The sequence below is a fragment of the Miniopterus natalensis genome, chromosome 17 (assembly GCF_054644295.1).
Source record: "Miniopterus natalensis isolate mMinNat1 chromosome 17, mMinNat1.hap1, whole genome shotgun sequence".
Classification (NCBI taxonomy): domain Eukaryota; kingdom Metazoa; phylum Chordata; class Mammalia; order Chiroptera; family Miniopteridae; genus Miniopterus; species Miniopterus natalensis.
Window position 1 is genome coordinate 14590720 of NC_142097.1, and position 26474 is coordinate 14617193.

Below are 26474 nucleotides of genomic sequence, written 5' to 3' on the forward strand. Positions count from 1 at the left end.
CCAGAGACCCCCTATCCAGAAGTTCCCATGGTAACCTCTATCCCTGCCCCCAGTACACACACCTGATGAACCACGAACCCTTGCACTTGTCTGCTTCATTCCTTCTCACATGTACCACCATCATGGGTGCTGGCACCACCCTTTGTCAGACCACAGCTCAGAAGTGGCATGATAGGGGCAGCTGTGGTATCATGCAGGAATTGGGTCAAGGCCTGAGTCTGAATCAGAGTTCCACCTCTACCCACATAGTCTCAGTCTCAGTTGTCTGTAAAACTCAAATAATGCCCCATTCACAACATAGATGTGAGAGAACAATTGTACCCAAAACCCCACGAAAAAAACACTATACCTACCTCCTCATTCCAATTAATGTGCCCCTGGGGCTGGATCTCCAAGGCGCCTGAGTCCGGGGGTCCCTCTTTCTCCTGCTTGTGGAGCATGCTTGTCCTCTACATGTCCACCTCTCCCCTTCCCCCTTAAGTCTTCGCTTGCCCCTATCCCACCTCTTTTGCAGAACCCCTCCTAGCTTGGCAGGGTGAGTCGAGCAGGGATTGAGAGGCGGGAAGGGGAAGGGGGAGTGCTTTCCCTCCTCTTAGCCCCAGTCAGGATATAGCCGCTCTGGGCCCAGCCCTGACCGGCTGAGTGGAAACAGGAAATATGTGAGACTTGGTGTGCACTGGGTCTCTGAGCCTGGCTCCACGGCTGATAAAGGCCATTGTGTGGTTGCCGGGGATGAGCCTGCCCTGGATAGATGTGCTTCCTGGAGGAAGGAAGGAAGCTTTGCTGTTCTTTCCTGGGCGGGGGAAACTGTGAGGAGGGAAGAGAAGAGTGCCTGGGGGAAGGTGGACTTCACTCCTCCCATGCCAGTGTTGCCCTCTGGAAAGGTCACTTTCCCCCATCCACTTCCTCTTCTCACTTCCTATAAGGAATGGCTGGAGACCCAAGGGCTCAATCCCAGGCCAGGAAAGTGTCAGCTGTGATTTAGCAACAATAAAGATAGAAAAACAGGAACATTCAGGGTGGGGGGCACCTGAGGGTGCTAATGGAAAAGTAAGGAGCCAACAAGGCTAAAGCTGCCCACAACCAAGGAAGCCAGGGATCAACCTCCCAAGCAGTTGAGGCTCCAGAGGAGGGTGGAACAGGGGGCTCTTCACAGGGCCCTCCTGCCTCTCCAGCCAGCCAACCTTTTCTGGCCAGTCCCCAGCAGCCCTGGCCTTTGAAACTCAAGGGGCTCACATGCTGCTGTGGGAGGCAGGCAAGTGGGTGGGGGATGCATGAAGGAGGGGCAGTGCCTATTGATGGATCCTCTTGGTTTAGGATAGGACGTATATTCTGTTTTGGGGAGTGGTGACTCTGCTCTCCAACTGACACCGGTGAGTGGGCAGGGGAGAGGCCCAGCCACAGAGCTGCTGTGGGGAAAAGCCTCCTACCCTCTGACCTAGAGCCCAGGGTACCCCAAATAGCTGCTATATCAGCTGCTCTTGTTACCTGGGACAACAGGCATTTCCTCTATCACTCAGCCCCTCCTCTTCCTGCCCCAACCCTCTGGGCCAAGAGGCCTTCCAATCAGACCTGGGCTGCTCCAGCTGTGTCCTGAGGCGCTGGACCAGACACATCCCTTGGGGCTGGAGTTGAAGCTGAACCAAGTGGCCATTCCAGCGTGAGACCAGATTCCTGGCTCCAGGAGCAGCCACAGCCAGTAGGCAGGCGGTCAGGCCTTTGCCCAGAGGCCCCAGTGCTCAGCACGCTGGCTATCCACAGGCTGGCTATCCACAGGCAGAATGGCACTGCAAGTGGAGCTGATCCCCACTGGGGAGATCATCCGCGTGGTTCATCCTCACAGGCCCTGCAAACTTGTAAGCGGGGATGCTCTGGGCTGGGAGGAAGGGTGGCAGTGTCTCCCCAGGACCCACAGCCCTTTCTCAAGCAACCCACTTGGGAAAGAGGTGAGCAGTGGGGAGGGGTTCTGATCCTTGGTGGGACAGGAAGAGACTGGACAAAAGGGGTAAACAGAAGGAAGGGGTAAGGTTTTAAGTGCCACTATTAGCCATCACTAGGAGCAGGGTTTTTCAAAGTGGGGATCCGGGTTTGAATCCTTTCTCTTCCTACTCCCTGATCCTCAGTGGGCTGGGCTATGAACTGGGCATAACACATAGGTGAGAGGGCTGCTCTGAGGTCAAAGGACGAGTGGCATGTAAACACCGGGTGCATAGTAGGGCTCAGTTAATGCCTCCCCTTTCCTGGTGGGCCCAAAGAAATGGCCGGCTCGGAGCAGTAGCTTGGGCTGAACGGAGAGTGAAGGGAGAGAGGTAGTCACAGATGGGGAAGAACCGACTTGGCCTGGCACGCAGAGAAGAGTTGGGCTTGCTCTGGGGATGCAAAGGGGCATCAGACGCACCCACCTACCCAGCACTGCAGCGAAGGGGGCCGGGTCTTCGCTGGTGGAGAGTGTGTGTGTGCATGACTGTGACATGCTTGGTCCTGGGAGCTGGTTGCGGAGTGTGCGGCACCTAGTCTCCACCGACGCCAATGCGGGTCAGGACCAGAGCCGGCCGGCCCAGCGCCGGCGGGGCGGGGCAGGAGGGTGCGCGCGCGCCGGGTTTGGGCCCTGCCCGGGATGACGACAGGCGGCGGCCCGGCCCCGGGCGGGCCCTGGGCGGGGAGAGCGCGCCGGAGCCGCGGACTCCAGAGCCGGCCACGCCGCCCAGCCTGGCCCCCGCCCGCGCACCGAAAGAGCCGAGCTGGTGGGTACGCTGGGCACGGGCACGGGGCGGGCAGCAGCCTCACGGCCCCGGGAGGCCTCCGCTGGCGGGAGGGATTCGGGAAAGGCAGGGCGGCCGGGCGCCGAGACTACCCTGAAGCTACCGTGCGGGAAGCGGAGGTCGCTGGCCTCGGGATCGCTGGGGCCTCGGGTCGGCTTGGCCCGGCCCGTGCGGGATCCCGGGACCCGGTGGCGCCAGGCCTCGGCCTTGTGGAGACTTAGATTACTGTGAGTGACGTGCGGTCGGGAAAGAAAAGCTGTAGTCTCCAGACCCAGGCACCCAGCAAGCCCTTTGGCCCGGCTCTGCCTCTGGGTTCCGGAGAAGCCGCCCGAGCCCCGCCCCTTCCCGTTCCCCGCCCCCTGGGCTGGGCACCGCCAGGGGCAGCGGCGCTGCTGCGCTCCAGTGAGTGTGGCGGGTGGGGGGCTTCGAGGTGAATGAGACAATGAATGGCTGGCCCACGGCGTCCTTCAACTGCCGGCTCGCTCTGGCCTGCTTACACTGTCGGCTCTGTGGTTCATTCATTTACTGGAGTGATTGATCCCCACTGTGCCAGGCCGTGTGTATGCTCCAGGCGGGAGCATTCTTCTGGGAGGGAAGGACCGGGAAACCGGCCAGTACAGCAGATTGCGATAACGAAGGGCCTGTGTGTTGCAGGGAGTCAGAAAGGGGTTCTGGAGGGGGCGATACCTGAGCTGAGTCTTCAAGGATGGCTAAGAGTCAGTCAGTTGGTAAGGGGAAGTATGTGTGGGGCCAAGGAAACTGCAGGTGCAAAGGCAAGAAGCTCAGAGAGCCACGTGGAGCTGGTGGCAGGGGTGAGAGCAGCTCACTCTGGCTATGCATGGTGGTGAGGCAAGGGCAGAGGAGGGACTGGAGAGACTACCCCTGTGGTCGCACAGGAACAGGAGCAGTGGGGTAAACTGAGGACAGTGTGGGCCACTGGAGTCCCTATGCAGGGTTATGGCAAGAAGCAGTGGGTGTGAAGCATTGGCAAGGCACATGGACTAGTGCCCTATAAACTTTCACTCTATTAACATGAAATGTTAATTGATCTGACTGCATTTGTAAATACCACAGGCTGCTGTGGGAAAATGTATTAACAGGAAGAAAGCAGGGAGGCCAGTTGGAGGCTGCTGCCTGGTCCAGAAATGGAACGGTGATGCAGGAGCAGAGGAAAGGTTTTAGCAGGTGGTGACTCTTTGGTGTGAGACTGGAGGGAGGGCAGGCCTTTTGATAACAGGTGGTGGTGCCAGGTGCGTCCCTCCTCTCTACACAGAGGATATTGAACAAGGAGGGTAGGTTATGGGGCAGGGTACTCTGTTTACTTCTGCTGGACCCCCACAGAGGTGTCTGGCAAGCCAAAGGCCCATGGTTCTGGAGCTAGAGTTGACTAGGGCCCTGTGAGCAATCAGGTAGAGCCCCTAAGTCACCACTGTTCTTCCACATTCCCCCTCACAGCAGTTCTCTTGAGTCTGGAACAGTCCTTGGTGGGGCTGCCTAGACCTAAAATATGTTTGATAAATATAAACAGCACCTGTTCTGTTCCCAGCACTGCACTTCGGGTGCGATAGGCTGTGGTTCTTTCCGCTCCCCCAACAGGCCTTGCGGCTGCCTCCGTGAAAATCAGCTTATAGCAGTGATCTGGGGGGTCCTTAGAACATCCATTCCAAACCTTGCATGGCCCTGGCGCTGGGCTGGGGGCAACATCTGAGGCGTCCATTGTCCTCCCTACTCCTCTAGAGGTCAGACTTGGGGGCATCTGGCACATACTAGGTAAATGGCACTGGATGATCCAGGTCTGCTGGAAACATGTCCCCAGATGGGAGAGACCCAGAAGCAGCCTTGGAAAGTAAGTCCTGGGTCACTCAGAGGCCATGGCTACACCCTAGGGACTCCCATGCTGGGAGCCCAAAGGCCATGGCCCACACTCCCTAGCTGCTACTCCTAAGGCCTACATGTCAGTAACAACACAACAGGAACAAAACAGGTGTACTGGGCACTGCAGTCATGGGGTCACTGAAGAAGGACGCAGCGGCAAGGGTAGCTGTTAACCCTTACAGATAAGTTTGGAAATCTGCCAGCCCCAGGCAGGTCTCACTCCCACCGGGCAGCCCCGAAAGAGTGGTGAGTACTTGAATTCCTGGTTCCAATCCCACCCCTCCTTTTAGTAGTCCTGAGATCTTAAACATTCAGCTGCCCAGCCTCAGTTTCCCCGTCTGTAGAATGGGGGTAACAATCCAGACTCGTGGCTTGGCTGCGGGCATTGAAGGGGGTACCGTACGACAGCACTCAGAACGCAGGATGCCCCGGGCGCTGCGTCTCTCACACCCTCCACCTCTCTCCTAGGCTGCTGCCTGGGCCCGGGGAGGCGGGGCTGGCCGGTGGGGGCTGCGGGGGGCTGGTGCGGCGGCTGGCGCCCGCCCTCAGGCGCGTGAGGAGGTGGAGACGCCCCCTCCTTCCGCCGCGGGGCGCCCGAGGGCATCCCGGGAATGCGGCGGCGCGGCTCCGGGTGGGGGATGGCCGGCCGGACCCCTCCGCGCACGGATTCCCCTCATTCCAGCGGCCTGACGCGCCTGCGGGCGGGCGGGCGGACCCTGCGACCGCGGGGCTCCGGCTCCTCTCCCGCTCCTCCCCTCAGGTCCCCGAGCCCGGACCCCGCTTCCCGCCCGCCGCCGGCCTCCTGGTGGAGCTCGCGGGACCTCCTTTCCCCGCCCAGGTGGGCTGGCGGCTGAGCCCCTTCCCCGCTCCCGCTCCCGCTCGCTCCGGCGCTGAACCTCGGGCGCCCGGGGTTGCGCCCGCGCCGAGCCCGCCTCGGCCGTGGCCTTTCTCGCCACCATTACCCTGCCCCCCACACCTATCTCCCAGCTGCACCCTTTTCCCTCGCCCCTCCCAGGGGGCCCCGTCGTCCAGCTGGTGCCCGACCCCGCGTCGTGGCTCCGGCCGGGCTGTTGTTCTCGAGGTAATGAACCTTCCCCGCGAGTCTGTAGCCCGCACCTGCCGCAGCCTCACCCGCCCCCTTTCCCGGGGAGCCCGGGCCCGAGGGTGGGGTGCGCTGGGGCTTTGAGGCCGGGCTCTGACTTCTTCCCCCCTAGGATAAGAAGTCAGTGTCCCCAGTGTGGCCCTTCAAGTTCCTTTTTCAGGTTGGGGGGCGGGGGACAGGGGAAGCTCTTGAGGGTTCTTTGTAACTGGTAGACTGGCCTGAGGGGCTTTCCCCAGGAGATAAAAAGTCTGGCCCCGGGCCTGGCCCTTAGTAGGTCCTCCCTGAGCACGTGTGGAGTGAGCGCCTGGCCGAGAGGGAAGCGGTGTTTACTCAGGGCGGGGAGGTGCTCCCGGGCTGTGCCTCGGCCTTCTCTGCAGCCCGAGGCAGGTATTAGCCTTATTTTAAGGATGAAGAAGAGGTTCTGAGCAGCTAAGTCGCTTGCCCGCAAACAGCTTGTAATAAATGCCCCAGCCTTTTGCAAGCACCAAGCCATCACCGCCCCACCGGCGGTGGCATCTGAGCTAGAGTTCGCTCCTCAGGGTGGTGCCTCCCCAGAGTCCAGCCAGGGTGGGGCTGCTGGGGGTGGTTTGGGAGAAGGAGGGTGTCCTGGGCAGAAAGTATGGACGTATTCAGAGGGACCCGAGAGGGAGGCCCCTTCCAGAGGAGGGAGAGAGGTAAGGAGACCTTGGGGCACAGAAGCCCTAGTTGTGGTGTCCAGGATAGGGAAGAAGGGTATTGGCCCCAAATGCTGGAAGTCGGACTTGGGTTTCCCAGGTGGGAAACTGAGGCCTCAATAGAGGCAGGGCACACACCCTTCTGGGCAAAGGCGCCCAATGGCTTTCCCTGTCCCTCGGGCACAAGCTCAGTGTTGACGCGGGAATCTAGAGATTTTCTTGGGGTTTTAAAGACACTGGGCCCACCCCTCAGAGAGGGTACGGGGGTGGACAGTGTCCCGCACCGAGGCTCCGCCCGCCTGGGCGCGCCGGCCGTATTTGGACATTTCGTTCTATTTTTAACTTTGCCAAGACTTGAGGTTAGGGGGAAGGGAGAGGGAAATCCTGCTTCCTCCGCGACCCACCGGCTTCAACCCTCTTCCCTTGCCTGGCCTGGTGCGTAGTGTAGACAAGCCCGGAAGTGAGTTCCGGATCGGTGTAGACGCGGCGGCCGCGCGGGTTCCGGGCCCCACCCTGGAACCAACGACGTCCCTCCTGGAAAACCTGACTCAGGCGGAGCCCCTGCCCGGCGGGGAGCGCCACCCCCACCCCGCCCCGCCCCCGCCCCCAGAGCACTCTCGGCTCCTACCCCACCCCCATCCCCACCCCCAACTAGAGAGGGACCCCGGCGTCCGAGCCCCAAGGAGGCGGGGGCGGCCGGGGAGTCCCACGCTTCGCCGGCTCGCGGAGGGGGCGGCGCGGGGGCGGGGGCGGGCCGGCCCCTCCCTCGTTGACGCCGCGGCCGCGGAGCCCCGGGCTGAGAGCACCGGCAGCGGAGCGGGGCGCCAGGCCGGCCGGGCAGGATGCGCTACCGGGCATCGGTGAGCAGGGTGGGGGCAGGGCGGGGGTCCCGGGCGTTCCTCGCTGCCTCGCGGCGGCGCCTGCACCCCGCCAGGAAGCGGGCGGGCGCAGGAATTTCGGGTGGAAAAACGTCCGGGAAAGTTGCAGGGGGAGGAGGCGGCGCTGGGAGGCCGCGGGGCGCGCGGACCTGGGGCCCGGCTCTTGGCTCGCGGGGAAGGCTGAGAGCGCCCAGATCCGTCATGCGGCGGGCATAGGGGGCGGGAGCTTCGGCCAGATTTGCTAGCAGCTACTGGGCAGGATGGGGCGAAGGAGGGGGCAGGGAGAGGCAGGCCCCTGGTCAGACCCAGAGGGGTGCCCCTGGCCAGAGGTCTGGGTGGTCTGTGTAGAAGACCTGGTGGCCTGTTTGGGAACTAAGCTCCACCACCACCACCGCCGCCTTGCTCTTCTCTTGACACTCTTGGTGTCAGTTTCCTAGAGCCCCAGACCCTTTTTGAAGAGTATGTCTTGGGGTGAGGGCCTTGTTGAGCCTGCCCCTCTCCGCACCCTCTGGTGGGCCCCAGAGGCAGCTGAAGGCAGGCAGCTGGGCTTTCCGTGGTAAAACCCCCACCCCCTTGAGGCCTCTCAGGGCTCTCAGTGGAGGAGGGTGTCTGGGGAGCCTGGCAGCCGATGGGGAGGGTGTGGCCCAGCTATGGGAGGGAGGTTCCCCCCTCTTATGGGGTAAGTGTTGAGTCCAGCTGGAATGGGAGGCCCTCTGGGAGATCCCTCTCCTATGGCCTGGGGGTGGCCCCTTGCTTAGTCCCTAGATGCTCTCTGCCTGGAGATTTTGGAGGGTGAGGGTAGGAGAGAAGCCTGCCCCTACCCTGCCGGAAGAATTCACTGTGCCATTTGTCCTCCAAAAACACCTGTCACCTGTGGCTCAGAGCTGAGACCTGAAGTCACCTGGTCTAACTCAACTCCTCCTCCTTGAGGCGAGAGCAACCCTAAGAGGGGAGGGGATTTTTCCAAGGTCAACAGAGCTTTTTTTCTGTTATTCCAGGAGTTCCTTCTCATGACCCCTTTCTCTACACAAAATTAGCACCTCCCTGGATTCCGTGGCCTTGCTCCTATGTCCTCTAGGTCCTATGTGTTCCAGTGTCTGTGTCCAGGTCCCATGTGCCCCACGAGGTCTCTGTTTTATGTGACCTGCCAGTGTCCTCAGTGTTCCATGTGCCAGCTTCCTGTGACCCAGGCCCAATGTACCCAGCATGGTCCTTTTCCTGGATCCTCTCTGTGTCCTGTGTCCAGACCTCCTGTGTCCACACGCCCCTGGTTGCCCTCTCAATCCCACAGGCTGTGGTGGAGGGGGAGAAGTGGCCTTCCCTTACCCTGCTGGCCCTCACCCTTCCTGTGGCTCATTCCCAACAGGCCCTGGGCAGTGACGGGGTGCGGGTGACCATGGAGAGCGCCCTGACTGCCCGTGACCGGGTGGGGGTACAGGATTTTGTGCTGCTGGAGAACTTCACCAGTGAGGCAGCCTTCATCGAAAACCTGCGGCGACGGTTCCGGGAGAACCTCATTTACGTGAGGCCCAAGTGGGAAGACAGTGGGGGGTGCTGGGGGGTTCAGAGGCAGGACTGAGGGGAAAAGAGGCGTCAGGGGCCCCTGGGAGAAAATTCTGACCCTCCTCCTCCAACCCCCAGACCTACATTGGCCCAGTCCTGGTCTCTGTCAACCCCTACCGCGACCTCCAAATCTACAGCCGTCAGCACATGGAACGTTACCGTGGCGTTAGCTTCTATGAGGTGCCACCCCACCTGTGAGTGACACCCTCCATCCTCATCTAAGATGACCCCACCTGACCCTCACTCTAAAATGACCCCTGACCTCCCATTGTTCACATCTGTGAGGAATTCCACCCTGGGCTGACTGCACTCCCCACCCAAGATGAATCAAATCCATCTGGTTGGGGCCTCTCCAGCCCCCACCCCAGCTTATTCTCACTAATGACTTATTTGCCCAACTCCACCTGGCATGACCCCCCACCTTAGTGATCCTCTGACCCCTACCTCTGAGGGACCTCCAGCCCTCCCTATGAGGGACCTCAACCTCCACCTGAATGACCTGTAACACCCCCACTCATGAGTGATCCTGTCTATCTTCCTTCTGAAAGTGATCCCCTCCACAGCTATAAAGAATCTCCCTTCACACATACTCTTGAGGGTCCCCCAATCCCCATCCTCAAGAGTACATGCAGATCCCACTCACAAGTGAACTACAACCAGATATAGGAGTGCCGTCTCCCAGTCCTACCTGCAGCACTCACATTACCTGCAGCTGCTTGAACCCCTACCTCCTGAGCTCCTGACCAGCCTCTGCCCCAGGTTCGCTGTGGCTGACACTGTATATCGGGCACTGCGCACGGAGCGACGGGACCAGGCAGTGATGATCTCTGGGGAGAGTGGGGCAGGGAAGACAGAGGCCACCAAGCGGCTGCTGCAGTTCTATGCTGAGACCTGCCCAGCCCCTGAGCGGGGTGGTGCTGTGCGTGACCGGCTGTTACAGAGCAACCCTGTGCTGGAGGTGAGGGACCAGCAGCATCTGAGGGGAGGGAGGGGCAGGGAGAGAAGGCCAGCCTCCCTCATACCCCATCTGCTCCTAGGCCTTCGGAAATGCCAAGACCCTCCGGAATGACAACTCCAGCAGGTTTGGGAAGTACATGGACGTTCAGTTTGACTTCAAGGTACCTATGGTGTGCCAGGGCAGGGAGTGGAATTCCCATTCAATAGGCACCCACCTGTCAGGTCCTTGGCACCAGTAAACATTTATTGAGTTCCTACTGTGTGCTTGGCACTGTTCCAGATGCTGGTGCTACAGCATTGAAACAAAACAGACAAAAATCCTGCCTTTAGGGGAAACAGAGAATAAACAGAAAAATGTAATGTAGTTGATAAGTACCATGGCAAAAAATAAAACAAGGTAAGGGGTGGGGCAGTTGTTTTTATTATTTTTTAATTTTTTAATATGTCTTTATTGATTTCATAGAGAGGAAGGGAAAGGGAGAGATAGAAACATCAATCATGAGAGAGAGTCATTGATTGGCTGCCTCCTGCATGCCCCCTTCTGGGGATCGAGCCCCCAACCCAGTCATGTGCCCTGACTGGGAATCAAGCCTCCATCTCCTGGCTCCTAGGTTGATACTTAACCACTGAACCACACCAACCAGGTGGCAGTTGTTGAGGGAATAAGTGGTGCAAAGGCCCTGAGGTGGGAGGGTGTTTGGTGTTTTCAAGCAAAGAGGACAGTAGCTGCAGAAGAGAGTGAGGGGCCAGGGGGTAGGAGAGGAGGCTGAATAGTGCAGGCCATTGAGAGTCTTTGTGTGAACTTTGTGTTTTTTTTTAATTCTCACCCAGGGATGTGTTTTTAGAAGAAGGGAGAGAGAGAAAACCATCAATGTGAGATAGAAACATTGGTTGGTTGCCTCCTGTATGCACCCCAACAGGGAATTAAACCCAAAACCTGAGCCACCCAGCCAGGGCTGAACTTTGTTTTTTTGTTTTGTTTTATTTTATTGATTAATTTTAGTGAAAGATAAAGAAACATCTATTTGTTGTCCCACTTATCTGTGCATTCATTGGTTGCTTCTTGTATGTGCCTTGAACCCACAACCTTGGTGTATGGGGATGTGAACTTCCTTTTTTTTTTTTAACTCTGAGTTGAAAGGGGCCATCAGAAGATTTGGAACAGAAGTGTGTCAGGATCTGACTTTCTTCTTAAAAAGATCATTCTGGCTGCTGTGTTGAGACTAGATGGTTGGAGAACCAGGTCAAACAGGGAAGCCAGTAAGGAAGCTGATATAATAATCTAGGTGACAGATGACTGTGACTGGAACCAGCGTGGTGGCAGTGGAGGTGGTGAGCAGCAGTTGGATTCTGGGGTTTTGAAGGTTAAGGCAGCAAGATTGACTATCTGATTGGATGAGAGGAGGCCTGCAAACTTCTTGGCCTGAACACCGAGAAGGATGAAGTAGCCGTTGACCAAGATGGAAGACACCCAAAGGAGCTAGCCTGAGGACGGGGAGAGTAGTTCAGTTTTAGGCCTATTGAGTTTGAGATGCCTGTTGTACAACATGGCATCCACATGGAGCTGACAAGTAGATAGGGTTGAATGTCCTCATTTCTTAGTTGAAGAAACTGAGGCAGAGGGGGTGACTTGCCTGAGCCCCCTTTATTGTCCCACTTATCTATGCATTCATTGTTGCTTCTTACCTTTATTGTTGAAAGTAGTGGCAGAGGTGGAATTACAACCCACGAGTGCTGGGGAGGGAAGGGAAGATGGGTTCCATTCCCCAGTTCCCCTGAGCAGTCACCGTGTTCTGTCCTGCCCACAGGGTGCCCCTGTGGGTGGCCACATTCTCAGTTACCTCCTGGAGAAGTCCCGCGTGGTCCACCAGAATCATGGGGAGAGGAACTTCCACATTTTCTATCAGCTGCTGGAGGGGGGTGAAGAGGAGACATTGCGCAGGCTGGGCTTGGAACGCAACCCCCAGAGCTACCTATACCTGGTGAAGGTGAGTAGCTGGTGGGCAGGGCAGGTGCCACCTGGGGAGTAGCACAGCGCCAGGGCTGGCAACCCAGCTTTGCCCCTCCTCCAGGGCCAGTGTGCCAAAGTCTCCTCCATCAACGACAAGAGTGACTGGAAGGTCGTCAGGAAGGCTCTCACAGTGATCAACTTCACTGAGGATGAAGTGGAGGTGAGGCCTGTGCTGGGGACCCTCCCTTTCCTCTTGTCACACCCTGAAAATCTCAACCCACTTTTTAAAAATTTACCTTTATTGTTGAAAGTATTACACATGCCCCCTTTTTTCCCCCATTGATCCCTTCTACCCCAAATCTGCCCCTCTCAATTCACTTTTACAGCCCATTTCCACTTAGATCCCCCTTCTCAAAACACTTTTCCTAGTCCCTGCTCCATCTGACCACCCCCTGGTTTCCCTCATGGAACTCTCAGCCCCTCCTGTGACTCCCATCTGCCCCTGCCTGTCCCCCAGGACCTGCTGAGCATCGTGGCCAGTGTCCTGCATTTGGGCAACCTCCACTTTGCTGCCGATGAGGAGAGCAACGCCCAGGTCACAACTGAGAATCAGCTGAAGTATCTGACCAGGGTAAGCGGGGTGAGCTGAAAGCAAGGGCAGAGCACCTGGGCAAGGGGAAGGGCACCCTCACCATGCCCCTCACCCTTGACAGCTCCTTGGTGTGGACGGCTCAACGTTGCGGGAAGCCCTGACACACAGGAAGATCATCGCCAAGGGAGAAGAGGTGAGGCCGAGCTTTGCGTCAGGAGATGGGGGTAAGGGATGCGGGTATTCCAAGGTAGCCCCCACTCTCATCATTGCCCTTTCCCCTGGTCTGCTCAGCTGATCCTCTCAGCAATGCTGGAAGGCCTCTTGTCCTTATACCTCCTTCCCTCTGGTGTGGCCACTGTGTCCTCTCCTGTGCTCCCCACACACACCCCTGAGTGGGAGGGAAGAGTGGGCATAGTTTCCTGGTGTTTGGCCTGAACCCAAATGGGAGGAGTAGGGAAGGGGTCTTCAGCATTCACCTCACTGTTTCATGCCACACCTGTAGCTCCTGAGCCCACTGAACCTGGAACAGGCTGCTTATGCTCGAGACGCTCTTGCCAAGGCGGTTTATAGTCGAACTTTTACCTGGCTGGTTGGGAAGATCAACAGGTCATTGGCATCCAAGGTGAGGCTGTGGTCCAGGCTGCTCCCAAGGCAGCAGGGAAGGCAGTCCTGGGAGGCCTAGGGCTGGGACCTGGGGCCTGGCAGACATGGGACCCATGCTGTTGGTTGAATGGCCCTAGGATGCTGAGAGCCCCAGCTGGCGGAGCACCACAGTCCTTGGGCTCCTGGACATTTATGGCTTCGAAGTGTTTCAGCACAACAGGTTAGTGCCCCCCTTTCTTCAGCCTGTCTCTCATCTCCCTGTCCCGGTCCCTCTCTCCTCTGTCCCCCCGTCTCTCTCATTCCTGTCAGTGATTGCCCAACCATCCTGGGCCCTGATCAGTGTTTCTTCCCATAGCTGCTCAGGGGCGTCACCCATCTTTCCCTTACTCCTCGCCCTGTGGCTGCCTTGAGCTCCTGTGGTCTCTTCTGCTTTTCTCACAGCTTTGAGCAGTTCTGCATCAATTACTGCAACGAGAAGCTGCAGCAGCTCTTCATCGAACTCACCCTCAAGTCAGAACAGGAGGAGTATGAGGCAGAGGGCATCGCGGTAAGTGCGGGCCTGCAGGTGTCCCCAGGTGTCATCGGAAGCCCAGGCATCAGTCCCTGGGAGAGGCACCAGGGCCCCATGATGATGCCCTCCTTTTTTTTACCCCTCAGTGGGAGCCCGTCCAGTATTTCAACAACAAGATTATCTGTGACCTGGTAGAGGAGAAATTCAAGGGCATCATTTCCATTTTGGTGAGTCCTCTGTTTCTCCAAAGCCTCATGTGGGGGGCTGGGTGGGAGGATGTCACTCCTTCCCCTTTCTCTCCAGGCCAGTCCACAGAGGGCCAGAGTTTGGGGCTGAGCAGGGACAGGGCAGGGCTCTGCTTGGAGGGTGAGGTGAGGTGCTGGCTGGACCTGGAAGCTGTCTCTAGGAGGTCCCTTTGATCTGCCCTTTTGCCTGTGTCTCTGCTTCCTGCATGGTGCCCCTAAATTACCTGTGCTCTCCAGCCCCTCCCTTGGTACATCCATCACTCTATGCCTTACCCCCCAGGACGAGGAGTGTCTGCGCCCTGGGGAGGCCACAGATCTGACCTTCCTGGAGAAGTTGGAGGACACCATCAAGCACCATCCGCACTTCCTGACGTGAGTGGGGTTGCAGGGCTCAGTTGGGTACAACCTGTGGAAGCCTGGGATTCCCCCATAGTCCAGAAATATCAGCCATGAGGAGATGACCAGAGGAGGTGCTAAGTTAAGGACAGGCACACAAAGCCACAGCTCACAGTACATTCACAAGAAGCCAGGAGCATGGCTTCCTCTACATTCTTTTTTGAGAATGAAACTTGCTAAGATTTTTTTAGCTTCCTTATTTGGAAATTGCTTTTTATTAAGACATCCCCTAGAGTGGGGAGAGGGAGAAAGGAAGCAAGCCCCTCTGCTCCTGCATATTGTGTGCATATCGTCTCCTCTAACCTGAAGCAGCCCTTGAGGAGGTGTTCTTGGTGCTGTCTCCATTTTACTGAGACTCAAAGAAAAGTCATTTCCCCAAGGTTATCTCATATCTAGTAAGTTACAGAGCTGGGACTCAGTCCCAGAGCTGCAAATGCCAAAGCCCTGAGCATTTTTGCTTAATAGAATGTTAAAACCCCTTTTCTGATTGTAAAAATAATGTTGCTCATTAGAGAAAAGCTGGAATGTGTGCAAAAGGCACTTGCAGTCCTGTCACCCAGAGGTCAACACTGTTAACAATTTGAGGCATTTCCTTCCTGCCTTTTTCTATACATTTTTTTTTCATAGTTGGGAACTGTGTACAGCAGGTCCTCAAATAATGTTGTTTCGTTCAGCATCATTTTGTAATAATGTTGATGAGAAGTCATGGGAACGTCACTCTTGTTTATGTCAATTAGCCTGTGGTAAAATTGGTTTTGTTATACATCATTTCACTTAAAGTCATAGCACCTATTGATAGCACTGAGTGAGGACTTACTGTAGAAGGCTCAGGGTAATGTTATATCCTTGGTATTTTCTTTCATCATCAAACAGAGAAATTTCCTCAAAATGCTTTCTCTAATGGCTCTAACCCACAGATACTCCACGGCTCTAACCCAGCCTCTGGGGGCCCTTGGGCAGCCTCCGGGTTTCTGCTAGATAACAGTGCTGCCACCAAACATCTTTGTGCCTTAAACCTCTGACTGTGTCTCTGGTTAGTTGCTTGAAATAGTTCTTAAAAGTAGAAAATGGGCCCTGGTCGGTGTGGCTCGATTGGTCGGAGCATTGTCCCGTGCACTGAAAGTTTGCGGTTTCGATTCCCAGTCAGGACACATACCTAGGTTGTCGGTTCAATCCCAGCACGTATGTGAGGCAACCAGTCAGTGTTTCTTTTGCACATCAATGTGTTTCTTTCTCTCTTCTTCTTCCTCTCCCTCTCTCCCTCCCTTTCTTCCCTCCTCCCTTCCTCACCCTGAATAATCAATAAAAACATAGCCTCAGCCTGTGCACAGAAAGGTTGCCGGTTTGATTCCCAGTTGGGGCACATATCTGGGCTATAGGTTCTATCCCCGGTTGGGGCATGCAGAGAAGGCAACCAATCGATGTTTCTCTCTCGCATCGATGGTTCTGTCTCTCTCTCTGCCTCTCTCTTCCTTCCTCTCTTTAAGAATGCCCTCAGGTCATAATTGAAAAATAAGAAGAAGAAAGTAAAAATAAAACAGAATTAAAAAAGGAAACTTATCCTCTAGTGAGGATTTTTTTTTTAATGTAGAAAATGGGCTAAAGGGTATAAACATGCTTAAGACTTAAGTAATCTCTTGGGGCAGATTCCATTCCATTCTTAAAATGTAGTGGGCAGTGCTCAACCCTCTGAGTGGTCATGCAACAGCCAGAGGCACTGAAGTAGCTCTCTGCCCAGTGTGCCCTGGCAGTATGGAGGCCCAGATCTTGGTCCTGCCACAGTGTAACCCTGGGCAAGACCATCTACCTCCCTTAGACTCAGTGGCCATCTCTGTGCAGGGAGGCTGATGGCCTTGCCCTGTCTACCTCAAGGCAGAGTGGGCTGTGGGGTGGCCCTGGGCATGCATGTTCCTTATTGGATGCCTGTTTCCTCTCTCTAAGGCTCTTCAGCAGGCAGGGAGCATGGCTCAGGCCAGCAATCTGTAGCTTCCTCTCCCTGTCACCCCCCAGGCACAAGCTGGCTGACCAGCGGACCAGGAAATCTTTGGGGCGTGGGGAGTTCCGCCTTTTGCACTATGCTGGGGAAGTAACCTACAGCGTGGCCGGTGAGGATTCTGGGGCTGGGTTCCCACGGGGCGGAGGGGGGGGTGCTGTTCCTCATCTCACATGTGTTCTCCCCTCCAAGGGTTTCTGGATAAAAACAATGACCTCCTCTTCCGGAACCTGAAGGAGGTGAGGAGGACTCCGGGGAGGACTCCAGGTTTGGCCCCAAATGACCAGTGCCCCAGGAATCTGTCCTGCCTGCTCCCTTGTACTACAACCTTGATCTCTTGCTCTGCCCTCACAGACCATGTGCAGCTCGGAGAATCCCATTATGAGCCAGTGCTTTGACCGGAGCGAGCTCAGTGACAAGAAGCGGCCAGAGACGGTGCGGAGGCTGTGGGACCCACAGGGGCATGTGTGTGCACATGGACGAGTGCCTGCATGAGCCTAGGAGTTGGCTATGTACATGGGAGCTTGTGTGTTTACTGGTGCGTGTGTGCACATTTGTGTGTGTCGAGGAGGCTGCCTGTGGGTATGTATCTGTGCCTACTTCTGTGTGTTCCTGTGTGTACTTTTATGTCTGTGGGCATATATAGAACCACAGCTCCATTTCAGTCCTTGATATCTCTCCTCTGAGCCAGCCTGCCTCCTCCCTGGTCTCCTGGCTCCTCATTTGCTCTTACCAAGCATCCTCCACGTTTCTGCTGTGGAGATATTACAAATTGCAGATCTGTTCCTGTCATTCCCTCACTCGAAATCCCTCTGTGGCTCCTTTATTCCCTCAAGAGAAAATTCACTCTCCCTAATGTGACTCGAGTCCTGCTCTGATACTGCTTCTGCCTGCCTCTAACCCCCTTTTCTACTTCCCACCTGGATTCATGTGCTGTGTGTAGCTCCCTGTGTACATCAGGGTGCTCAGGCTACCCTCTGCCTGGAATGCCTTTCTCTCCTTGCTTCCTCCTGGCTGTCTTCTCTCCTCCTCTTCTTTTTCTTTTCTTCTTTTATTTTTAGAGAGAGGAAGTAAGAGAGTAAGAGAAACACCAACTTGTTGTTCCACTTATTTATGCATTCATTGGTTGATTCTTGTACGTGCCCTCATCAGGGATCGAACCCGTGACCTTGGGGTATCAAGATGAAGCTCTAACCAACTGAGCTACCCAGCCAAGGCTCCTACATATCCTTTAAATATTAGGTGAAGGGTCATGTCCAGGAGGCCTTTTCTGATCCCTGCTACCCCACAGACTGGATTAGTTGCCCCTTCTTGGTGCTTCCAGAACCACAGGCATACATCCCTACCACTAATGGGACCGCGATAGATTGCGAGTCTGCTGGAGTCTGCGTGAAGGTTTTGCAGAGCAGTGTACAGGGCTAATGTTTGAATACATAGATGTAGGACACATCATTTAGGAGCATGGCCCTGAAATTCTAGAAAGTGAAAGTGGTTGCCAAAGGAAGATGTAGGATTGAGGTTGCGTTGAGGCCTGAGAAGGGTTTTTAGACCCCAGTGAGGTTCCTAAACTAAGGTCTCTAGCCAAGCCACGGTGATGCAGGCAGCCATAGTCTGTTCCCTTCCTCTATCGTGAGGGAGGGTGGCAGAAGGAAAGGCCCAGCAGGGTAGGGGGTAGTTGTGGGAATTGTTGCTGCTTTGCCCCAGGGAGGGCTGTGCCAGGGATCAGCGTTCTCAGCCCAGCTCTAGCCAACCTCCCATTCACCTTGGCTCACCAGGTTGCCACCCAGTTCAAGATGAGCCTCCTGCAGCTGGTGGAGATCCTGCAGTCTAAGGAGCCTGCTTACATCCGCTGCATCAAGCCCAATGATGCCAAACAGCCCGGTAGGCCCCTCCTACCCATGGGCCTGTGGGGCTGAGCCTCTGGGCAAGGGCCACGGGCCATCTGTCCATTCGAGCCCACTGATTGATTACCCTGTTACCCTCCTCCAGGCCGCTTTGATGAGGTGCTGATCCGGCACCAGGTGAAATACCTGGGACTTATGGAGAACCTGCGTGTGCGCAGAGCCGGCTTCGCCTATCGCCGCAAATACGAGGCTTTCTTGCAGAGGTGGGGGCGGGGCCTGGCTCAGTGCCAGGGAAAGGGGTCCGGGGGTAGGAGTCTCTTAGATCCTGGGAGGGAAGGCAAGGGTTCTTGGCCCCATTTCAGAGACAGGATGCTGAGGCTCTGAGCTGCTGTAGGTCCCTTCCATGCTACAGGCCTAATGTCAAGCTTTGTAGAACACCCCTCCCCCCCAGGCCTTGCCCTCTTGGAGCACCTGGCAGGGGTCCATGAGGCAGGCATCCACATACCTGTCACCAGGAGAAATGGTAAAAGCTATGAGAAGGACAGAGTTTTTGATCACCTCAGAAAGGAGAGAGCAGCTTTGTTATCCTGGCTTAGGGGTCTGGGGAGTCAGATATGAATTTCATCTCTGCTACTTTCCAGCCCCATGGCCTTAGGCAGATGAGAACACCTCAGTTGCCTTATTGTTAAAATGGGGACAACAGAGCCACTTTCCAGGCTTTCTGTGAGCTGCCTGTTAGGGGGATCTCCCAGCAGGACCTCCCAGAAAAGCTGGCTTGGTTCCCCAGGGAAGGGTACTGGCTGGGGTGGGAGCTGGGTACATTTCAGCTCCTGCCCCCAGGTACAAGTCACTGTGCCCAGAGACATGGCCCACTTGGGCAGGACGGCCTCAGGATGGGGTAGCTGTGCTGGTCAGGCACCTCGGCTACAAACCAGAAGAGTACAAGATGGGCAGGTAAGCGGTGCCCACTCCTGGGGTCTGGGGGACATGGGGATGGCAACCAGGGGCTGATCACTGCTGCCCTCCCAGGACCAAGATCTTCATCCGCTTTCCCAAGACCCTCTTTGCCACAGAGGATGCCCTGGAGGTCCGGAGGCAGAGCCTGGGTGAGAGAGAGGCCCGACCCTTCCTGTCCCAGTGGGGTCCATTCTGGGGAGCAGGAAATAAATCACTGCATTTGGGCTCCTTTTCTAGGAAGTCTGCCTCGCCCACATTCAGCTGCCCTCCTCCTTACCAGCTCCAGCCCCAGCACCCGCCATCTGTCCTGCCCTTGGGTACAAACTCCGAGCATGTTTCCACATTCCTTTGCTCCCTCCTACTCGCTTTCATTGACCTTCTTATTTATCCTCTCACTCACTAGCTCCTTCAACCACTCCCTCATTCATGCCACTCAGTGAGCTCTGACAGCCAGGCACCCAGCTAGTTCCCCTGAGCTCTGGCCAACTGACTTTCTTTCCCAACCACAGCGACGAAGATCCAGGCCTCCTGGAGGGGCTTTCACTGGCGGCAGAAATTCCTCCGGGTGAAGCGATCAGGTTCGGGGGCCCAGGGGTCTCCAGGGGGCAGGGGCTGGGGCTAGGGTGGGCCACCATGGTGAGGAGATAGTGGTGAGCCGTCTGTGGTCTCTGCAGCCATCTGCATCCAGTCGTGGTGGCGGGGAATGCTAGGACGGAGGAAGGCGGCCAAGAGGAAGTGGGCAGCACAGACGATCCGGCGGTGAGCATTGGGGCACCATGAAGGGGTGCAGAGCCGGGAGTGTGTAGGGGTCTCTTGTCAGACTTCTCACCTCCATCCCTGTTGGGCTTCCCACCCCCAGGCTCATTCGAGGCTTCATCCTGCGCCATGCACCCCGTTGCCCCGAAAATGCCTTCTTCCTGGATCATGTGCGCACTTCCTTTTTGCTCAACCTGCGGCGACAGCTACCCCGAAATGTCCTGGATACTTCCTGGCCCACCCCACCACCTGCCCTGCGTGAGGTCTGTGGGCCCTCCCTGCTGACTTAGGGACTTTCACAGCACTCATTGGAGGGGCCCGATTATCATGTGGCCAGTTATCATGAGGGCTCCCCAAGGGAGGGGAACTGGGGCTGGGCCATTGTTTTGAGAAAAACAACTCGGGAATGGAAGGGGTTGTCCAGATTGAAGGGGTGACATTTAGGCCAGAGCACGGTGGTAAGGATATGCCTGCTGTCCTCAGAGGGAAGGGAGCCAGGCTGTCTGGGTGCCCTGATGTTGCTCGTGCCCACAGGCCTCAGAGCTGCTGCGAGAGTTGTGTATGAAGAACATGGTTTGGAAGTACTGCCGGAGCATCAGCCCTGAGTGGAAGCAGCAGGTATGGAGAGCAAGGAGGCAGGCGTGGGTTGGGGGGGCAGCCGCCACCACTTGAAGAGTGCTAGCCTGGGGGAGCACTTTACCCCCGATTTCCCATGTGATCTCAAATGGATCCCAGCTCCTCTTTGGCCTCATGTATGAAGCAGAAGCTGGAGTAGGCTGTGGTGGAAAATGGGGTTCTCCTTCTGGCCCGACTCCACTGGAACAGCAGAGGCTTCCCAGAGCCCTGTGTTGAAGAGGCTGTAGCTTTAGTCTGATCGATTGGTAATGTCTGCCATGGTTTTGGAGACAGACATTGGTGGCCAATGTGCCTTGTATTTGCCAACTCAAGATTGGCTGATGCTAAAGGACCCACCCATCTCAGGGAATCTGTAGTAGTTTTGAGTATTAGCAATCAGCCAGCTTCAAGATCCCATGTTGAAGCTGAATATTGGGGGTTCCAGGGCCTCGTGAGGGGAATTATCCCCAAAATTGGGCCTGGACCCTGACAATACTGTCGTGACCCTTCTAGGGAACTCTCTGCCTTGGTGGAGTCAGAGGTAACGTAGAGGAGGGGCTAATGGGAGTGTCTATGGTAGGGCTCAGCCTCCTGGTATTGAGGCCGGAAAGAGGGTGAGGGAAACTGTCTCAGCTCTGAGGCTGGCCTGCCCCCACACTGTGATAGTCCCCACCATCTGACATCCTGCCTCCCTGCCCTTGTCTCCACAGCTGCATCAGAAAGCCGTGGCTAGTGAGATCTTCAAGGGCAAGAAGGACAATTACCCCCAGAGTGTCCCCAGGCTCTTCATCAGCACACGGCTTGGTGAGTCCCTGACTTTCCAGTTCTCAAACCCTCCAACACCGTCCTACTCCCCTCTCTCCTCCTCTGACTTCTCTGTCCCCCATCTGGGTTGCAGGTACAGATGAGATCAGCCCCAAAGTGCTACAGGCCCTAGGCACTGAGCCCATCCAGGTGAGACCCTACCTACAGCCCTTAGTCCAGCACAGTTTTGCTGCCCACGGGCTGGATGGAGGCATCAGGGCCTGGGCAGAGGGTGAGGGGGTTATCCCTGGAGCCCCCTCAGCCCCTCTCCTGCCCCTCATTCTACCCTCTGTCCTCAGTATGCAGTGCCTGTAGTGAAATATGACCGAAAGGGCTACAAACCCCGACCCCGGCAACTGTTGCTGACACCCAATGCTGTGGTCATCGTGGAGGATGCCAAGGTGAAGCAGAGGATTGATTACGCCAACCTGACCGGTGAGCCAGAGTCCAGGGTTCCATAAGGAAGGCCCCTGCTCTGACCCCTGATCCCTGACCTCTGCCTTTCCCCCTCAGGAATCTCCGTCAGCAGCCTGAGCGACAGCCTCTTTGTGCTGCACGTGCAGCGTGAGGACAATAAGCAGAAGGTGCCCCTGTGGAGACCGGGAGGCAAGGGTGGGTGGGTTCTCTAGGTCTGGGCAGAGCATGACCCCTCCCCTTGTCTGGGCCCCCAGGGGGACGTGGTGCTTCAGAGTGATCATGTGATTGAGACACTGACCAAGACAGCCCTTAGCGCTGACCGTGTGAACAACATCAACATCAACCAGGGCAGGTGAGGCAGGTAGGGCGGTGAGGGGGCCGTGTGTACACATGTGGGCAGTTCTCACACACACCCTTCCCTCCAGCATCACATTTGCAGGTGGCCCTGGAAGGGATGGCACTATCGACTTCACACCTGGCTCAGAGCTGCTCATCACTAAGGCCAAAAACGGTCACCTGGCTGTGGTGAGTGGGACCTGGCAGGCAACACCTGCTTCCCTGCTCAGGCCCTAGGACTGGGGTGGAGCCTCTGGTGGCCAAGGCTTCCTTGGCAGTCCTTGGGTACCATAGCACCCTTGTCATCCCAGTGCCCATTGGTGGCCAGAGAGAGGGGCCTTTTGATCCCCCACAGATGGCAGCATGGGGAGGTGGGGAAGACCTGAGGGGTTGGGGGTGTGCTGGGTGGGAGGAGAGGCCCACTCTGGCTGAGGCAGGGAGTCCTGTGGGAGTGGGATCAGAGTCTCCAGGACCAGGCTGCCGCTGCGTGTTCCTAAGCCATGAAGACCAGTGCCTGATGCACCTCTGTCCGCTTCCCACTCACACTTGGGCTTCTCCCTCTGCCCCACAGGTGGCCCCCCGGCTGAACTCTCGGTGATGAAGGCACCTGCTGGACCCTCCCACCTCCCAATGCTTTGCTTATCCTCTCTTCCCCTTCCCAGTTACCAAAGACTCGAGCTTCCAGACAGGGACCCAGGGACACCTCGAAGCCCACCAACAAACTCCTGCCTCCTGCTCCCCCCTCTCTTGAGGAGTTGCGAGGGCCAGGGAGCTGCCCCAGGAGTGGGCCAGGCCGGGCCAAGCAATAGGAAAGCCGGGGCCAGAGGCAGACATGCCAGCCCCACTGCCGATGCCAAATATTTGAGAGAAGGGAACTTTTGCTGAGGTTTTCTCTGAGATTTTTTGATGCTTTATAGGAAACTTTTTTTTAAGCCATTTTCCCACCCCAGGACACACTGGATGTGTTTTCCCTGACTCCAGCAGGGCAGGGAATGTAGCTCAGAGGTTGGGCGGTCTGGGCCCTGGTGCCCTCTTTCCTGCCCAGGCCACCCTGCCCTCTTTGTTCCCTTGGCACCTTGTCTGCCTGCCTGCCTACCCACCTATATCCTCTGCAGCCCACTCCGACACCTGCCTGGGGGCTAGGACCACCCTTGCCTGCCCCCTTCTTCCTGCCTTAAAAATGCCCTTTCAATATCATCAGCCTAGCCTGAGGGTGTCCTGGAGTGGGGGAAGGAGTCTTAGACCATAGAATTTAGAAGACAGAGATCATCTGTTACAGCCTCCTGGCGTGACAGAGCAGGAGACAGTGGCCCAAAGAGGGGAAAGGACTTGCCCTTCATCCAGCAGGTTGGGGCAAAACCGAGACTGCAGCTCTGTACTCTCAGCACACCTTACTGCCTCTTCCAGGGACAGGGCCCCACAAAACAGGCTCATGTCTTAAGGGTGCATGTGGCTCCCTGACCAGCAATCACCCTTGGGGGCCACCAGGTAGGAGAAGCACTTCTGCCTGAGTCCATGCCTTAGGATGACAAATACCCTGCTCACATAACTTTGGCCCCAGTTTAAGGATGTGAGGCCTTTCCCGGCCTGAGCTGCTCCCTGTCCTGGGAACCTGGGGAAGGGGCTGGCCTTGGGAGGAGCCGCAGGCATCACCTCTTTCTGCTGCTTCTCCCCCCTGACCTCCCCAGAGGACCTGGGGCTGCCCAGCTGCCTCTGCCGCCTGGGGTCTTGGCCCACTGCTGACACTTCTGCAATCCAGAGAAACACTAAATAAAGCAATACATGTTTGCCAACATTGGTCTCCTTGTGAATGTCAAGAAAGGGAGAGGACCCCCTAGAAGGCAGCCAGGGGTCTTGTATTAGAATTTTTACCTTGTCCCCAGAAGGAAGGAGGCAGGCTCCCTCCCCAGGAGAAAGAGCACGTGTGAGCAATAGCTGCAACATTTGCCTGGAGAAGGGCTGCTCCAACTGGCCCAGTGCTGCGTGCAGGGGTGGGGTGGGGGTGCTGGTAGGTATCACACAGTCCCCTCCCTGTGAGCCTCAGCCCAGCAGGGAAGGCAGGTGCACAGAAATGCAGCGGGATGTGGGAAGTGCAGGTGCCAAGGGGCAGACCCACAAGAGGCTGACGCCTTGATGGGAGTAGGGGAAGGGGTGTTGCAAACACTTCACAGAGAAGATGGCATTTGAGGTAGGTCTCAAAGGATAGCCTCCAAGTTTGGGTTGGGTTGCAAGTGACCAACACAATCCAAACTCTCTAGGGAAGCAAAGGACATTTATTAGCATTCTCAATCTAACAGCCCCAGGGTTGGGCTGCGCCCAGGCACTCGCAGATGTGTCTGGAACCATCTCTTGGCTCAGCCTTTCCTGGTGATGTGGTGGCAGCGACAGCCACAAACAGCTCCAGACTTTCATTCCATGAAGTTGGCATCAGAGGCAGACAGAAAAGTGCCTCTTTCTGAGTAATTCAGAAGTCTCAGAGCCAATTCTCAGTAGACAGCTTGAATGAGGTGCTCTTCCCTGACCCAATCGTTGTTTGGGAGAACAGCCTTTTTTTTTTTTTTTTTTTTTTAATATATCTTTATTGATTTCAGAGAGGAAGGGAGAGACAGAAATATCAGTGATGCATTGATCAGTTGCCTCCTGCATGCCCCCTGCTGGGGACAGAGACCACAACCTGAGCGTGTGCCCTGACCAGAACTGAACCTCCATCTCCTGGGTCCTAGTTGATGCTCAACTGCTGAACGACGCCGACTGGGCAGAGAACAGCTTATTCTGATGTGTGCCTGCCAGGCCTGGGTCATGTCTACCCACCTAAAACAAGTAGCATGTACCACACCTGAACGCAGGACCAAGAGTGGGGACAGATGACTTCCCAAAAGAAAATCAGTGTTGCCTCCAGAAGAAAGGGAATGAGGCTCGGCCAGGCGTGGCTCAGCGGTTGAGCGTCAACCTGGGATCCAGGAGATCCGGGTTTGATTCCCAGTCAGGGCACATGCCCAGGTTGTGGGCTTGATCAATGACTCTCTCATCATTGATGTTTCTGTCTCTCCCTCTCCTTTCCTCTCTCTGAAATCAATAAAGATATATTTAAAAAAAAGAAAGGGAATGAGTGTCACTGCAACCACAGAACTCAGCAGATGGCTAAGCATTCCCAAGTGGGAGGCGCAGAAGGAATGGCAGGCCTTAAAGGCAAGAAGAGTTTTAGTTTAGGGTCAGGCTACCTGCTGAGTTTAGATTCATCACCTAAGGCAAAAGTTCTCAATGGATGAGGTACCATGCATGATGTGACTAGCTTGAGCTTGACACAATCCTCTGAGCACACCTAGATTTTGACACTACCCTTCAAATTAATTTACAGAAAAGTGAAAGCACCATAATAATATGTCTATCAGTAATAATAGTGGGTCCAAGAAGCCAACAGATAAGATAAAAGTCATGTTGGGTGCAGTTTACCAGGTTTACAACCGTAATAGCATTCCTTTCTCTAGCCAACTGGTATGCATGGGACAGTGATGTCACAGACATAACCTGGATCCCACTGGACCCGCCTTTTGAGAGAGAACTAAGAATGGTTTTCGCCCCCAGCTCACATCCCACAGGAAGTGCAGTGCCCTCCAGGAGATATGTGCCAATTGTAGTGTTATTGGAGAAATGCATGGATTGCCTTTCTCCTTTGCTAGTGGGAGTGGGGTTCTTTGGGTACTGCTGGGACGAGCATTTCTGGAGGCCCCCAAGGGAAGATGAGACGTGGTAGAAAGCTTTATTTTTGTGGAATTACATCCTTGGGTTTTCAAAGTCCCATTAATCCAGTCCTGGAAGCTGTGCAGCTGGGGATTCAGTAGAGTTAGAAGCAAAGCCAGTGTCCAAAGTTTCTGTTCCATGGCGGACCTGGGTCCAGTACAGCATTGGGCTAGTGCCTCAATCCATTGTGTGGGGTTTACATAGCTGTGAACTGTAGGCGAATGCAGGGAAGCCAAGAGAGTGCACCCCCTGCAACAAGAGTCCCGAGAGTCCCGAAAACACAAGAGCACAAGAGTGTGACAAAGCACCAAGAGAGCGAGCTCCTTTGTTCAGGAGATTAAGTATCTCATATCTTCCTGCCCTTGAGGTGACCATGCCTACTCTGGCCAATGATCTGTTCCCAGGTGTGACTGACAGACAAGCACCTTCCCCGATGTCACCCAGTCTTCACTGGGCACGTGTCTATTCTCCCCATGTCCAGCCCCTTCCCGCAGCTATCTGCAGGGAACAGACTGGGGAGTGTTAAACTGCAGCTTCCTGGCAAAGCTGCACAGGTGACATCCTTATATTATTTGGCCTTCCCTTTGCTTCTTTTGTGTTAATAACCGGGTGAAATTACAACAGTATCAGTAGGAAGCTAATTTTGGTATCAGTAGGTATCACCCAACTCTACATTCATGCATTCAACCAACATTGACTTAAAGTGCCAGGCTCTCTTGGATAGCCTTGATACCTGGGATAAGCAGGAACAAGAAAGACCCAACTACTTGCTTTTATGGAGCTTACATTCTAGAGGGGAAAAGAGGACAATACATAAAGCTAATATGTTAAATACATAATGGGTTAAAGGGAGATAAGTGCTAGAAATAAATAAGTAAAGCAGGGTGCCTTCCCCTCTCTTC

The 26474-nt window shown here is 55.8% G+C and overlaps 1 protein-coding gene across 3 annotated transcripts; it reads left to right on the forward strand.

Annotated features, from left to right (window-relative positions):
- Positions 1 to 1766: 1766 nt before the first annotated feature.
- Positions 1767 to 23624, forward strand: MYO1C (myosin IC). Of its 3 annotated transcripts, none has more exons than XM_016211115.2 (32): positions 1767 to 1856; positions 8658 to 8813; positions 8933 to 9048; positions 9614 to 9812; positions 9892 to 9972; positions 11620 to 11799; positions 11884 to 11982; positions 12280 to 12393; positions 12476 to 12547; positions 12857 to 12976; positions 13095 to 13177; positions 13399 to 13504; positions 13615 to 13695; positions 13994 to 14085; positions 16120 to 16214; positions 16295 to 16341; positions 16457 to 16537; positions 17878 to 17983; positions 18092 to 18209; positions 18787 to 18900; positions 18976 to 19052; positions 19413 to 19481; positions 19578 to 19662; positions 19763 to 19922; positions 20194 to 20277; positions 20985 to 21078; positions 21173 to 21228; positions 21378 to 21513; positions 21592 to 21662; positions 21750 to 21847; positions 21921 to 22020; positions 22403 to 23624. In XM_016211115.2, the coding sequence occupies exons 1-32, from the start codon at positions 1782 to 1784 to the stop codon at positions 22427 to 22429; spliced, it is 3192 nt and encodes a 1063-aa protein (XP_016066601.1). In that variant the 5' UTR covers positions 1767 to 1781; the 3' UTR covers positions 22430 to 23624. The 3 variants fall into 3 exon arrangements, with proteins under 3 accessions (XP_016066601.1, XP_016066603.1, XP_087682103.1); XM_016211117.2 differs by lacking the exon at positions 1767 to 1856 and adding an exon at positions 2678 to 2744; XM_087825977.1 differs by lacking the exon at positions 1767 to 1856 and adding an exon at positions 7235 to 7273.
- The last annotated feature ends 2850 nt before the right edge of the window (positions 23625 to 26474 follow it).

Bases quoted from the DNA above. Each gene is read 5' to 3' on its own strand.
- MYO1C (XM_016211115.2), top strand. From the start codon at position 1,782: ATGGCACTGCAAGTGGAGCTGATCCCCACTGGGGAGATCATCCGCGTG. The intron at 9,049-9,613 runs GTGAGTGACACC...CCTCTGCCCCAG, and splicing joins TATGAGGTGCCACCCCACCT to GTTCGCTGTGGCTGACACTG. The intron at 13,505-13,614 runs GTAAGTGCGGGC...TTTACCCCTCAG, and splicing joins ATGAGGCAGAGGGCATCGCG to TGGGAGCCCGTCCAGTATTT.